General features: G+C 37.4%; 1 protein-coding gene across 4 annotated transcripts; it reads left to right on the top strand.

The window, feature by feature from the left end:
* The first annotated feature begins 812 nt into the window (after window positions 1-812).
* LOC112525804 (bifunctional TH2 protein, mitochondrial-like) lies at window positions 813-6,818 on the top strand. Of its 4 annotated transcripts, XM_025136079.1 has the most exons (7): window positions 813-1,285; window positions 1,372-1,480; window positions 2,547-2,633; window positions 2,914-3,204; window positions 3,831-4,251; window positions 4,997-5,263; window positions 6,296-6,818. In XM_025136079.1, exons 1-7 carry the CDS (start codon window positions 831-833, stop codon window positions 6,709-6,711), a joined length of 2,046 nt encoding a protein of 681 aa, XP_024991847.1. In that variant the 5' UTR covers window positions 813-830; the 3' UTR covers window positions 6,712-6,818. The 4 variants fall into 4 exon arrangements, with proteins under 4 accessions (XP_024991847.1, XP_024991848.1, XP_024991849.1 ...); XM_025136080.1 differs by lacking the exon at window positions 2,547-2,633 and having other exon boundaries at window positions 814-1,285; XM_025136081.1 differs by lacking the exon at window positions 813-1,285 and having other exon boundaries at window positions 1,397-1,480; window positions 2,469-2,633.
* The last annotated feature ends 6,588 nt before the right edge of the window (window positions 6,819-13,406 follow it).

Here is a 13,406-nt window from a genome sequence, read left to right as displayed (position 1 = left end):
CAAGTTTGGGTTGTGGGAATTTTTGATTATGATCTAAGGTAAGAATTTTATGCAAGTTTGTTTTTTGTTTTGTAATTCAGAGTGTATTAGAATGTTATGTATGTTTGTATCATGATTTTGATTGGATTATATTTTTAAGTATGTTCTTATCGTAAGTTTAGTTGTATTTTAATTTTATGTATGTTCAAGTTGTGATTTTGATTGCATTATAATTTTATCTATTGGGTTATAAAGATTTGAAGTCTTTAAGTTTGTTATGTGATTTTTTACATATTGTACGGTTGGTCCATTTATTATTGTGTTTGTAAAGTCAAGCTGTGTGCTGATGATGAAAAATGATACATATACATCATCTCTTTGAATGAGACATATCTTTATGTGGAGAATTTTTTATTCTTAAATTTGTGTCAGATTTCTTAATATTCCCGTCGTTATTATTACTCATTTTATTTAATTTTACAATCTTATTTAATTTTTTCGAATTATTTAAATATGATTTATTGATGATTCTATTAACAATTAATATATATTTGTATAGACTTTAGATCATTAATCAAGATACTCGGTTCCATACTAGTTTCCTTAAAAATTGTTACAGGATTTGGGTTGTCCAAACAGCATTAGGTTTTGATTTGGTCGCTACCCAAAAGCCAAAAGATTATGACTGGGGTGTGGGTTTTGCTGCGGCGGTGGTGTTCGGAGGAGGAGGAGGAGGAGGAGGAGGTGGTGACGGTGGTCGGACGATGTTGGGAGGATGGGCTTGACGGAAAGGGGCCTGTGCTGCTGAGATGATATTTTTACTTCATGTATACGATAAGATAAAATGATAAATGCATATATCCTTTTACGTCTCCTTTACAACAAGACGAAATCAATTATTCCAACCTAAAAAAGTTTCAAAAAACACTTTCCCCAGATTTCTGCCTCTTCATTTAACTTCTCAAAATCCCCCAAATTCTTGTTTCCTGATGCCCCTTTTTTCGAACAAACTCTTGTTTGTTCCTATCAATACTCTCCGATCGGTTTTCTTTAGTAACAGAAGCTATATACGACCCACGAAGAATTACAACCCAAACTTCAAAATTTTGGTTTCATCGATGACGACAACTCAAAGACCCAACGAAGAAGGCATTGCAAAGCGTTTATGGGTTAGGTTTAATAAAGAATCGATCCTTTCTCTCTACACTCCTTTTGTAGTTTCTTTGGCTTCTGGGAATCTCAAGCTTGATACTTTTCGTCAATATATCGCTCAAGATGTTCATTTTCTTAAATGCTTTGCCAAAGCGTAAGTAACTCCTCCTTTTTCTCTTTAGAAATTTTGTCTCGCCCATTTGGGTTTTAGTAATTTGGATTTATGTCTTCTTCTTTTAGATATGAATTAGCTGAGGAGTGTGCGGATGATGATGATGCTAAAGTTTCCATCACTGAGTTAAGACAGAGTGTTCTTGAAGAGCTTAACATGCATGGATCTTTTTGCCAAGTAAGATATTCTCTTTTGTTTTTTTAATTCTTCTTCCCAAGTGATTTCAGTTCAGTAGGGGTTTTGATTTATGACCATTATACTACAATTCTGTATGATGAGGTGCAACTATTGATTAGGAAGTGTTTTAAACTCCACATTTGAATGTTGAGAAACATCTTAAACCGATATAATGATAAGAAATAGCCAAAGACCCAACGATGATGGTGAAAAAGGTTGTGAATATCATTGAATGGAAAGCAAATAAGGAGCTGTTTGGTGTTTTTTTTTCCATTAAGTCATGTATGGATAAAGGATTAATCTGTTTATATAGATTGGGAAGGTTTTTTTTTTTTCATAGATGGAAGGATGGTGTTTTTTTAATTGGGAGGGGGGAGATTTGGAGAAATACTTGGTTTTATGCATAAAGTTCCCTTGTAAGCTTACTGAACAAGTCACTTTCCGTATCATTAAGCCACTACCAAACAATCATGTATAGCCGACAGAATAAGCTGTGAGTCCCATAAAGCTCATTAAGCCGTTAACAAACAGGCTTTATGTTTGGTGGCTCTTTTGCTAATAGAATAGCTCATTGATCAAACGTTCATTCACTATTTTTTGATTAGTTAATCATATGTGATGATAATGGTCTATGATTATTTACCCAATGGTTCTGTTATGGGGTGAAACTCAAGACTGAAATAAATTTGTTTAATTTAACGTGCTTGTAGTTGAACTTTGGGTTTGGTTGCCCATTTTTCCTTCAATCATCCTACCATCCTTTCTGTTTGGTGTCTTTTTGTTTCTCACTCTCATCATATGTCGGGAAGGAATGAAAGACAATCTTGGTTCTGGTTAACGAGATGGTCCATGTAAATTATATTTATTGGAAGGCTCTCTTTCACAGGAATCAAGCATTAACCAGTTAACCATGGTCGAGGTTTAGATTTTAGACACATCCATAATGGCAAGACTTGAGAATCCCACTTTCAGTTTTAATCACTTACAGGATGTTTACTAACGCAAACTGGGTAAGAGTGCATTGGGGTCAACACTGACCGAGTAAGAGCCCTCCTTTGCTTACCAGGTCAGTATGTGGTCAACATCATGGACCAATAAGAGGGGCTCGGTAAACAGCAACATTTCTGACCGGGTAGTAAGAGGCCGTAAGCAGGTAGTAAACAACCCCTCCTTAAACAGGTGAAAAGTATTCTATACTATAGTTGGTCATTTGCTTCAGTTGCTTCTTTGCTTGGTATTTGAGGGTACTAGTTGTGTACCCATCCGATGCAACATGATGCAAAGTTTTGTTGTAAACCAAGAATGAAATTAATGCAATTCCTCGTTAAAAAAGAAAATCCTAAATTTATGGAAATTATTTATAATCATATGTAATCTTAAACATCTGTACATAAATGGCTAATTATGCTAATATCACATTATTTATCATCCAGGAATGGGGTTTTGACGTGTCCAAAGAAACCTTCCCTAACTCTGCAACACTGAAGTACACCGACTTCTTGTTGGCAACTGCCTCTGGGAAGATTGAAGGTGTAAAAGGTCTTGCAAGTCTCGCCACACCTTTTGAAAAAACAAAAGTTGCGGTGTATACCATAGGGGCAATGGTCCCTTGCATGAGGCTTTATGCTTTTCTTGGTAACGAGCTCCAATCTTTGGTTGATAATAATGGAAATCATCACCCTTATAAGAAGTGGATCGATAATTATTCCTCGGACGCTTTTCAGGTTCGGATTTTTCTTGTGTACAATCGTCCTTTTTTCTCTGGTGTGGCACTTTATATGATTCAGTTCATTTAATTCCCTTCTTGCATAAAAAAGATCCAATGTTGCTCCCACTTTTGAGGTCACATCTAGCATTGTTTGATTATTTTAGTGTAACAAAATTCTTTTTTTTTTCTAATCAATGAAGCTAAGTTTCAAAATTTCCTATTTTGTATTTTGTACCAATTTTGACATGCAACTTGCTGATCTTGTAACATTTGATGACGTGGATATCCGTTTGCGAAAGGTTTACTGTAAAAGGACTTTAAACTTAGTATTCACTTCATCAAATGTTAAAACATCAATAGGTTACCGGTCAAAATGGGTACAAAATAGGAAAATTTGAAACGTTTATACATATTAAATTTTATTTTGTTACACTAGATAGGAACTAAGTTGTTACATTTTGATGCATTTTGCTCTTCTTTATGGGGTTAAATGAAATTAACAAAATAATTTGTTAGAACTTAGCGAGTTCATATGCATTATGCATTTTGATTGAAAGTATGATAGCTAGCATGTGTCCTTTCTTTGGGATAGAGAGATTAACAAAATCCATTGTTTTTTTCTTTCTTTCCCTAAAAAATTAGGCGGCAGCTCTTCAGATCGAGGACTTACTGGACAAATTAAGCGTCTCTTTGACAGGCGAAGAGCTTGATATCTTGCAAAAACTTTACCATCAAGCAATGAAACTTGAGCTGGAGTTTTTCTTGGCTCAACCTATTGATCAGCAGATTGTAGTTCCTTTATCAAAGGAGCAGAATCCTAGACAAAATCGTCTTATGATCTTCTCTGATTTCGATTTGACATGCACTGTAGTTGATTCGTGTGCCATTTTGGCCGAGATTGCTTTAGTTACCACACCAAAATTGGATCAAATCCAACCCGAAAATCAAAATCAAGTTGCCCAGATGCCTTCAGCCGACTATAGAAACATATGGGAAGCGTTATCGCGGCAGTACGCTGAAGAACATGAAAAGATCATGGAATGTATGTTGGGTGATCAGAAAGGTAAATCATCAAATCTCTTTGTTATACCCTGGATGCTTTGGATGTTGCTATTAGATACATATGCTAGGAGGAGAAAGGTCAGTAGTGGTAGTAGTTTAATAAAGATGTGCAGGGGCATTATAGGAGTTTTGAGTAGTCTGTCGTATAGGGGTATATAAGGAAAGCGCATTAGGGAGTCTGTTAAATAGAGGAGAGGTTAGGAGGTGGTGTCATTCTGTATTCTGTTTTGTGAATTGTACTGGTCGGGAAACCGATTTGTGAGAGTCCAGGCCTCTCGAAAGCCTGTGGAAACTGTAAAAGCCACAGATTAATACAAACAGCCGACTAATTCCATTCCAGTGTATAACACTCTTCTTAACTATGAACAATGCACAGAAGGTATATGATTTATTTTATTTTGTGCTGGGGAAAATTGCATGAAATACAACATACTTTATTCTGATTCCTATTTTATGTAAGGTACTTTCAGAAATATCCTTTTGGTACATCAGACATGATATCTCAAATATTTAGACCAAAGTACGTTACACATAATAGGAATCAGACCAATGTATGTTGCATTTTTTTGCATTCTCTGATGTAAATTAGGTACCTAAATGTTTGAGATGTCAAATTCAATGTACGAGAATGAAGGTTTTGAAAGTATGTTGCACAAAATAGGAATCTGACCGAAGTATGTCGCCTTTTCATGCAATTTTCCCTTCGTGTTGCACCATATGAAAAACTAATACTTTTGTGTTTGAAGTGGAGAAATTTAACTACAAGGGGCTGAGGAAAGCACTTGAACAACTATCGGACTTTGAGAAAAGGGCGAACATGAGAGTGATTGAATCTAATGTACTCAAGGGTTTGAATCTTGAAGATATTACACGTGCTGGTGAACGTCTTATTTTCCAAGATGGTTGCATGGATTTCTTTCGGTGCATCATGAAGGATGAACGTTTGAATGTGGACGTCCATGTCTTGTCCTATTGTTGGTGTGGTGATCTTATTAGGTCCGCTTTCTCATCAGGTACTTGAGTTTTTTATTTCATTTTGCGATCTGCATCCTTTCTGACTGTGGGCAAAGCAGCGGCTACCTTTATGAATCCATTACAGAAAATGCATGATATCCTAAATGATTAGGTTACAAGAGCCTTAAGTTAGACTACAGTCCAGTTTCTTTACTTTCGTTATTGCACCTGCTTATATTTATACGATTTTGCTTACTTGTAACTGGCTCTTCACAATTTATCTTACATGCATTTCTCTTTTTCACACACTTTTCAAAAGTCGGGTCTTTAGGGAAACAACCACTCTACTATTTGAGGTAATGCTCTGGTATGTGTACACCCCCCCCTCTCCAAAACCCACCTTTGGTTTTTAAATGATATTAACTATAAATACTTCAATTTTATTAGAAGTACATAATACTCTAGCAAAAGAGTCCACCTTATGTCTTCCCCAAAATGCTGTCTTCTATTTAGTGTAACCAAGACTTTTTTTCTCAATTGATAAACAAAAATTTTGTGCCCATTTTGATCGTTAACTTGCTGTCTTGTAATATTTTATGATGTGGATACCTGTAGGAATATGAAATGTTTATGGTGAATGGGACAATAAACTTTGCATCCATCTCATCAAGTATTACAATATCAACAGGTTATTGGTTAAAAATGGTACAAAACAGGAATTTTGGACATTGTCATGATCTAGGAAAAATTATTTGTTGCACTAAATAGGAATTAAGGCAAACTTTCGTTTAATTGTTGATTTATCATCATGGTAGAGTCTCATCAATTCCCTCCGCCACCCCAGGCACAACCGGCCGGGTCCCAATACACAGGCTTTAATCTGTATACCTTGTATTTTACAGATGATGTTTTTCATTATCTTTCTCTTTTCTTTTGTACACTTTGCACATGTGGAAACATTGTTTTACTCTTTGGGATAGAGGTCAAGTCTGCCAACATCCCACTCCACCAGTGATTGGATATATTGGGCTCATTTGATTTGGTGCAGTCTGTTAAATGAAATATTGAATTGAATTTACTATGCTAATCAGGGGGTATACACGATCTACATCTGCATTCAAACGAGTTCATCTATGAAGGCCTTATATCCACCGGCGAAATCACGAGAAACATGGAGTCCCCTATCGACAAACTTCAAGCTTTTATTGATATTTTGAAAGAACATGACCAATGGGATGGAAAGAATCTAACCGTCTACATTGGAGACTCGGTCGGTGACTTGCTTTGCCTGCTTGAAGCAGATATAGGTATCCTGATCGGCTCGAGCACAAGTCTAAGAAGAGTTGGGACCCATTTCGGTGTCTCCTTCGTGCCTTTATTCCCTGGTTTAGTGGTAAAGCAGCGAGAGCATGTCGAAGGAAAGTTTTTCAGTTGGAAGAGGGTATTCGGGATCGTATATACAGTTTCTAGTTGGGCGGAAATACATGCTTTCATCGTTGGTTCATGAAACCATGTTCATTTTTGTTAGGAGTTTCAAGATGAGCACAAAATGCAACAAAATTTGTACTAAAAATTTGTCGATCGATATATAATGACTTATTTTTTTATTTTTAATTTGGTACCCATTTTGGCCGATAATTTCTAGTAACTTTCGACGATGTTGATTTGAGGTTTGTCGTTCGCTTCGTCATATATCTATTGTAAATGGTTATTTACATTGTCGAATGCTTGTTACAAAGTCGAAAATAGGAAATTTTATTGTGTTGAATTAAATTAAACATTGCACCATATAAGAACTAACTATAATTTTGTGGTATTTTGCCTAATTTACGTTCTTTCTTCAATTTGTTGAAACAGGGTTTTTCTTCCCGGAATGTGTGTGCTGGTCTGTTCCAACCAGGTAAGTCGAATGAGTTTGTCACATGTTGTCTTTCAATTCGAATAAATTATGTTTCGAGTTCGCGTATCGGTCTCTGCACTTGTAGGTGGTTTTTTGGTATTACACGAGACGAAACATGATTGGACCGAACAAGTTGTATGGGTGGTTTTTGGCATCATGAAGACCGACATGACTGGGCTTGGACAAATTTTTTTGAATGTTGTTTAAGAATTTTATGTTTCATATTGTAATTATAAAATGATCTAAATCAACTAAATATTTAAATAATTTAATTTAAAAATACTTTTACACAATTTTCATTTATATAAATAAATACATACATATATATATATATATATATATACACACATACATACATATATATATATATATATATATAATATATATATATACACATGTACATGTAGGGTTGGGTTCAAGTGAGACCAGCCTGTTTTCGTGAGACCTGTGAGACCACATTTTTACATTTGGAACTTTACAGCAAAAATACTGTGAAGGTTTAAAAAAGTCGAACCTTCACAGCAAAAACACTGTGAAGGTTACCTTCACAACATTTTGTTGTGAAGTTTCAAGTGTAAAAAGCTGGTCTCACGGGTCTCACGAAAACAGGCTGGTCTCACGTGATCCCAAGTCTATACATGTATATATATACATGTACATACACATACACATACACAGTTAGTCCCAACCGGGTGTACAAGAGTTTTAGACGAACAATTTATAGAAGTGGGAGGGGGGATGAATACAAACACAGAAAACTTTCGTATTTAAAAATATATATTGATAGAGAAAGATTAATACATATTTTTCAGATTGTTTGCGGAAATAGAGAAGGTAAAGATAACCTATCTAAAACAATCTAAGTTTACACACGTATATACTTAGCAAAATAGAAAAGATTTGCTGAAAAGATAAAGATAGAAAGATGTTCTTCTTGGATAAGAATTTTAGAATTCATGAGAGAGATTCTAACTTGCTTGAAGATAAGCGTAAATGTTCTTTTGAGATGTGTGCGTATATGCGTGTGTTCTCTGCATAGAGAGAGCACTCATCTATTTATACTCATTGCATTAAATGCAAATCAGAAGGGTTTGAACACGCGTCAAGCTTTAGGAGGAAAGCTTGTCTTTTGTTATAATGAATAGTACAATTGTCTATTCATGAGCAAACATCATTTCGTGGAGTTGGTGGGCACTAGAGTCGACTAGTCGGCTCCATGCTGTACTGTACTCTAGAAATGGTATGAGTTTGTCCTTTGTGTGTGAAAGGACAAGATAAAAAAAATCTTGCAGAACACGCTTCATTTGATCGCTAAATGCTGGAATAACATTGAAGGTCTCTTCAACATTCGCTGAGGCTTGAGCAGTCTTCACACATATGTTGACCAAGTTGTAATCACTAAATACCGCTTCAGATCACGAACACGCCAATTACTATTCTTTAATTTCAGTCTTCGACTTTCACTGAAGGTTCTTTGGTGTGGGTTTTGTCTTCTTGAAATATTGTTGTCATTATAGGATTTACAATACATGTTTAAGTGATTACTGAACAGACTCAATGAAGATCGCTAAAACTGAAAGAACATAAACAATATACTTCGAAAGGTAGAAGGGATTATCATCAAATCAATGAGAGAGAGGATCAACAATCTCCCCCTATTTGATGATGACAAAACAAAATTGCATTAATGAATAATAGTAAGAAAAAGTTACATATAAAGTACATGTCCTTTTAACTATTTTTGGATCTTTTTCAGTGAACCAGTTTTACTTTATAAGTTTTCTTAAGTTACAAGTTTAAGAAAAAGTACAACAAGGGAAACTGAAATTGAAACTGAAAACATGTTCAGAGATTGTCAGTGACTGTAAGAGAATACTGGAACTCATAGACATGTGTCCCTATTACTCTTTTCAGGGATCTTTTTCAGTGATGCTGATGAAATACTTATATTTTAGGGAAAGAAAAAGCAACAAGCTTCCGTTCATAATTTGAATTATTACCCGATCTAATTAGACGTTAAAAAAATTCAAAGGAAAAATTACAAGTGTTTCAGTCAGTACATTTCTAGACTTACAAAATATAAGTTGTACAATGAAAGTAAAGACATAGATACAAAAGACATACAATGAAAGACAAGATTACAAGACAAATTCATAACTAATCTAGGTCGCTGAAGTCGATGTAGCCAGATACTTTTTCTCCAAGCTCCTTTCGACGTAGAAATTCTCTTCTGATCTTGCTGTCTATCATTTCACCATATAAATCATTGTCCAACCAATATCTTAGACAATCTAAGTGTTCTATGTGACAAAGATTTAGCTCAGACACTCTCTAGAAGCTGTGTTCGCCTTCATAGTCAAGGAAAATAAATCCTAACTCAGGCTTTAGGTGCACAGTGTTGGGTATGTAAGGACCCTTCGCTGGAAAGGAGAGGTTCAACATTGAGATGTATGGCTTCTTCGAATCCTTCAGAACTTCGTCTAAGGAGAACTTTGTTTCATGTTCATTCCTCAGGGTTGGTCCGTCATTAGGACTTGAAGGTCTTCTTCTTTCACTTTTATTTATTGATGGCTTTGTAGGTACAACGACGTATTTTGACATCTTCTTGATCAGCTCGCTGATGATGTCTTCAATAATCAACTTGTGCCTTGACTTTGAGCGCTGAATGGCTTGGCGGATTTCCAACCATTCACTGTAGCCATACTGACCTAGGTAGGAAGGATACTCCGTGACAGCATTAAGGTTGTCTCTGGTGATGAGCATTGAGACTAGAACTCCACCATCTTTCATCCGTCCATTGATTGTGACGTTTGAAATAGGGTGAGGACTGATTCTCTTGTTCAGAAGATCTTCGCTCCATTTTCTGTCTCTGTCGACTAGCTTCATCGCCTTTTCATGCTCAGCTTTTGCAATGGAAAGAAACTTAGCCTGGGCATTGACATCATTCACAATCTTTTTAGACTTTTTCTTCGGAAGAACTTGAGCAGCAAGAGACTTGACCAGCTTTATGCTGTCCTCAGTCTGTTGTTGTTGAAGATTGAGTTTTTCCTCAGCCTTGAGTGCCTTGAGTCTTTCAGCTTCATACAGGAAGTCAAACTCATCACAACTAGAGGTACGAAGAGGGATTTTTACTCTAATTTGGTCGAGTGACTCCTTCAGCTGAGACATCTGGTAGGTAAGAACGCTAGAGGTTGGGTTTTCAGAAACCCATTCCTCTAGCCGACCGCAGGTAGTAGAAGGGATAGAGTTGACAGAAAGAAGTAACGATAACAAACATGGAAGATTCAGTACTTAAAGGCTCAACAGGTTTGAAGAGTACCTTGAGATTTCCTTCTTCAACAACACCTTTGTTTTTTGATTTGGTGTTCTGGTTCTTCTCAGAAGTCTCCTTCTCTTTTTCTTTATCTTTCTCTTTCTCCCCCTGGGATGCAGAATCCCTGAGAGAGACTCCTTTCACAGCACTGGTGGGTTTCTGGTACTGAATGGTGAAGTCGTCATCATCGTCGTCGTCGTCGTCATCATCATCATCATCATCATCATCATCACCATCGAGATCATTTCCAGCATCAGGAAGGGTGGGAGAATCATCGTCTTCATTGTCATCATCTTTCTTATCACCAACATCAGCTGCAGAGGTGATAGGAAGGTCTTCGTCACGAGCTTCAGCATCAGCTCTGACGGTTTCATCCACGACCTCAGCTTTAAGAGCTTCATGGGAAGTTGGGTTTTCATCAACAACCTCAACTTCATTAGCTTTGGCTCTAGGAGCTTCAGTTTCAGTCGTTGGGATAGCAGCAGCAACATCTAACTTTGTCTCCCCCTCTTTGTCATCAACATGATAATCAAAGAAGTTATCAAGAGTTCTTGTTAAGATTTCCACGATCTCTTCAAGCTTTGTCAGCGCTCTGGCTTGAAAAAGACTGCACTCAAGAGTCTGATCCAGCTGGAGGAGATCCATGACGGTGTAGGAGCTGGTATCCAGTATCTGCTGCATCAGCTCACCATGCCTGGTAAGCTGGGCATTTGCTTCATCGTCCTTGCTGGTTAGAGCAGAGATGGCCTCAGTATTGGTGCATACGACTGCTTGCACCGAAGAAAGCTGTTCTTTGACCTCTTGAACTTCAGCTTTGACAGCTGAGAGGTCAGCAGAAACTTCATTCCTGAGAGGCATGCCTTTATGGACTTCATCCATTTTAATAAAGACAGTCTCCACCGTAGGGAGTAACAGCTTCACATCTTCAGCCATGTTGTATTCTACTTCCATGGCTGGCGTTCCTTCGTCACAAGGACCTAAAAAGGAAAATGTTTGAGCATAAGATAGCTCGGTTAGAAGAAATGAAGGGGTAGGATAGAGGAGTACTTGAGGGTTCATCAGCACCATCTGAAGGATTGATGTTGGTTCTCTCCAGGTTGCCTTCGAGAGGATAGGCGCCCATATACTGAGATGCGTCGAGAGGAGCAACCTCAGGTCCTGTGGTGGGTGCTTCATCATCAGGGAAGACAGTGTTGATGAGTCATAAGCATGTGTCAAGACCAAAGAAGGAGGATAAGAGAAAATGACCGAGACTGGTGGACGTAGGTGATTAGCAGTGGCTATGCTGATATTCAAGCCTTTAGTGATTTGGGTCACTGAGGCGGTTAGGATCGGAGCCACAGTTACGACAGTGATCTTAGAAATCACAAAAGAGATTGGAAGAGATGAAGCTAAAGGTGCCTCGGGGGTAAGACTAGTTTCAATAGCTGAAACCTTTTGAGAGGTAACAACCAGAGACGTGGGTATCCCCTTTTTGGTTTCTTGGCCCACGATAGAGAACCAATAGTGGGTTGAGAGGAGGGAGTTTGGAAGAAAGGGAGGTGGTGGTTGGGATAGACTTCAGGGGGTTTTCCTTAGTCTTGACCACCAGAGCAAGGAAAGAAGGAAATACAGTCCCAGTTGGAGAAGATGAAGAAAATGCTTGCACAATTGCAGAGAATGCAATGTCTTCATTTCTCAGCTTATGATCCAGAAATCTGGATCCAAGCTTACAGATAGGAAGGTTACCTTCTGTGGAGTACTTGTTGCCAAAGATCTTGACAAACACCATGGACAGAAACCTGGTGTCGGGTACTACCTTCTTCCTCTGGCGTTTGTTCAGCTTCAGCACGTGATCTTCGAAGATCACAACAACAAAGTTGATCGGGCGCTGGTGTATGACAGATATGCCAATGTTGAGCGTGACCCTAGAGGCTTGATCTTGGCCACCAGTCTTGCCTCCCATATATTGAATGAAATGGGAAAACAAGTACTGCCAAACTGCAGACATGTAGTTCTTCTCAATCTTCGATAGCGACTTTTGATTTTTTTTACGATTTTTTAGTTTATTTCTTTTAGGTTAGATTTTTCTTTAAAATTTCATCTTTTTAGTTTTGTTTTTGTGTGTGTGAATTTTATTTTTATTTTTTCATTTGTTTTGAATTTTTTTGTGTGTGTGTGTGTGTATTTTTTTTAATTCAATTTTCTATTGAATAAAATGGGTACTAATGTTTTAGATTTTTTACAGGTAAATGGCCGATCCCAGACATCAGTCTGACGAGGAATCTCGTGTTCCCTCGGTCAGATCTGAAAATGTACCACAAAATTTACCTGACCAACCAATAGCTTCTGAAACACTTTACCCACAGTTTTAATATCTAGATATAAAACCGAATAACCATCACTTCTCTTTCGATATGCCTGCCGAATACCCTATTATATCAGAAATTTTTAAAGACCACCCCATTTCATATTCTTTATCTGCCCATACACCAGTTCCTATGGTGTATCTTCAACAGTTTTGGGGAACCCTTACTATTGAAAAGGACGGAGATGCGTTATATCTTCAAGGAGAGGTCGATGAATACGTCAGTCGTCTGACATTAAGACGATTAAGAAGAATTATTCATCTTCCTACTCCTGGACCGACTGGGTTTGAAGATTTCGTCTCAGATGTTCAGTTATGCGTTGATATCAAAAGATTAGGATATTCTGCAACATTGGATAATCCTACACAATTCAAGAGACGATTTCTACCGTCGATATGGCATCTACTCTTCTCGATATTAAATCGATGCCTCACGTCAAAAACCCAAGGAATTGATACATGTAGCAGCACGTTCCTAAAATTCTTTCATGGCATAGTGTTTTCACGACACTATGACTATGCACTTGTAATCTGGAATGAATTGCTTGAGTTGGTCAATGCTAAACGATTCCCGTCCAAAGCCAGAAAGTTTGTGCCGTTTCAAAGATTTCTGCAACTCTTTATTAAAGCCATGATGGATGC

This window comes from Cynara cardunculus, assembly GCF_001531365.2.
Source record: "Cynara cardunculus var. scolymus isolate 2C chromosome LG 13, CcrdV1, whole genome shotgun sequence".
In the NCBI taxonomy this organism is placed as follows: domain Eukaryota; kingdom Viridiplantae; phylum Streptophyta; class Magnoliopsida; order Asterales; family Asteraceae; genus Cynara; species Cynara cardunculus.
The sequence above is the reverse complement of the archived record's forward strand: the minus strand, read 5'-3'. Positions and strand labels throughout refer to the sequence as shown.

Excerpts from the sequence above, each read along its gene's own strand:
- LOC112525804 (XM_025136079.1), top strand. The coding sequence starts at position 831 with ATGCATATATCCTTTTACGTCTCCTTTACAACAAGACGAAATCAATTA. Across the intron at positions 2,634-2,913 it reads TAGTAAGAGGCCGTAAGCAG|GAATGGGGTTTTGACGTGTC; the intron begins GTAGTAAACAAC and ends TTTATCATCCAG. Across the intron at positions 3,205-3,830 it reads ATTCCTCGGACGCTTTTCAG|GCGGCAGCTCTTCAGATCGA; the intron begins GTTCGGATTTTT and ends CTAAAAAATTAG.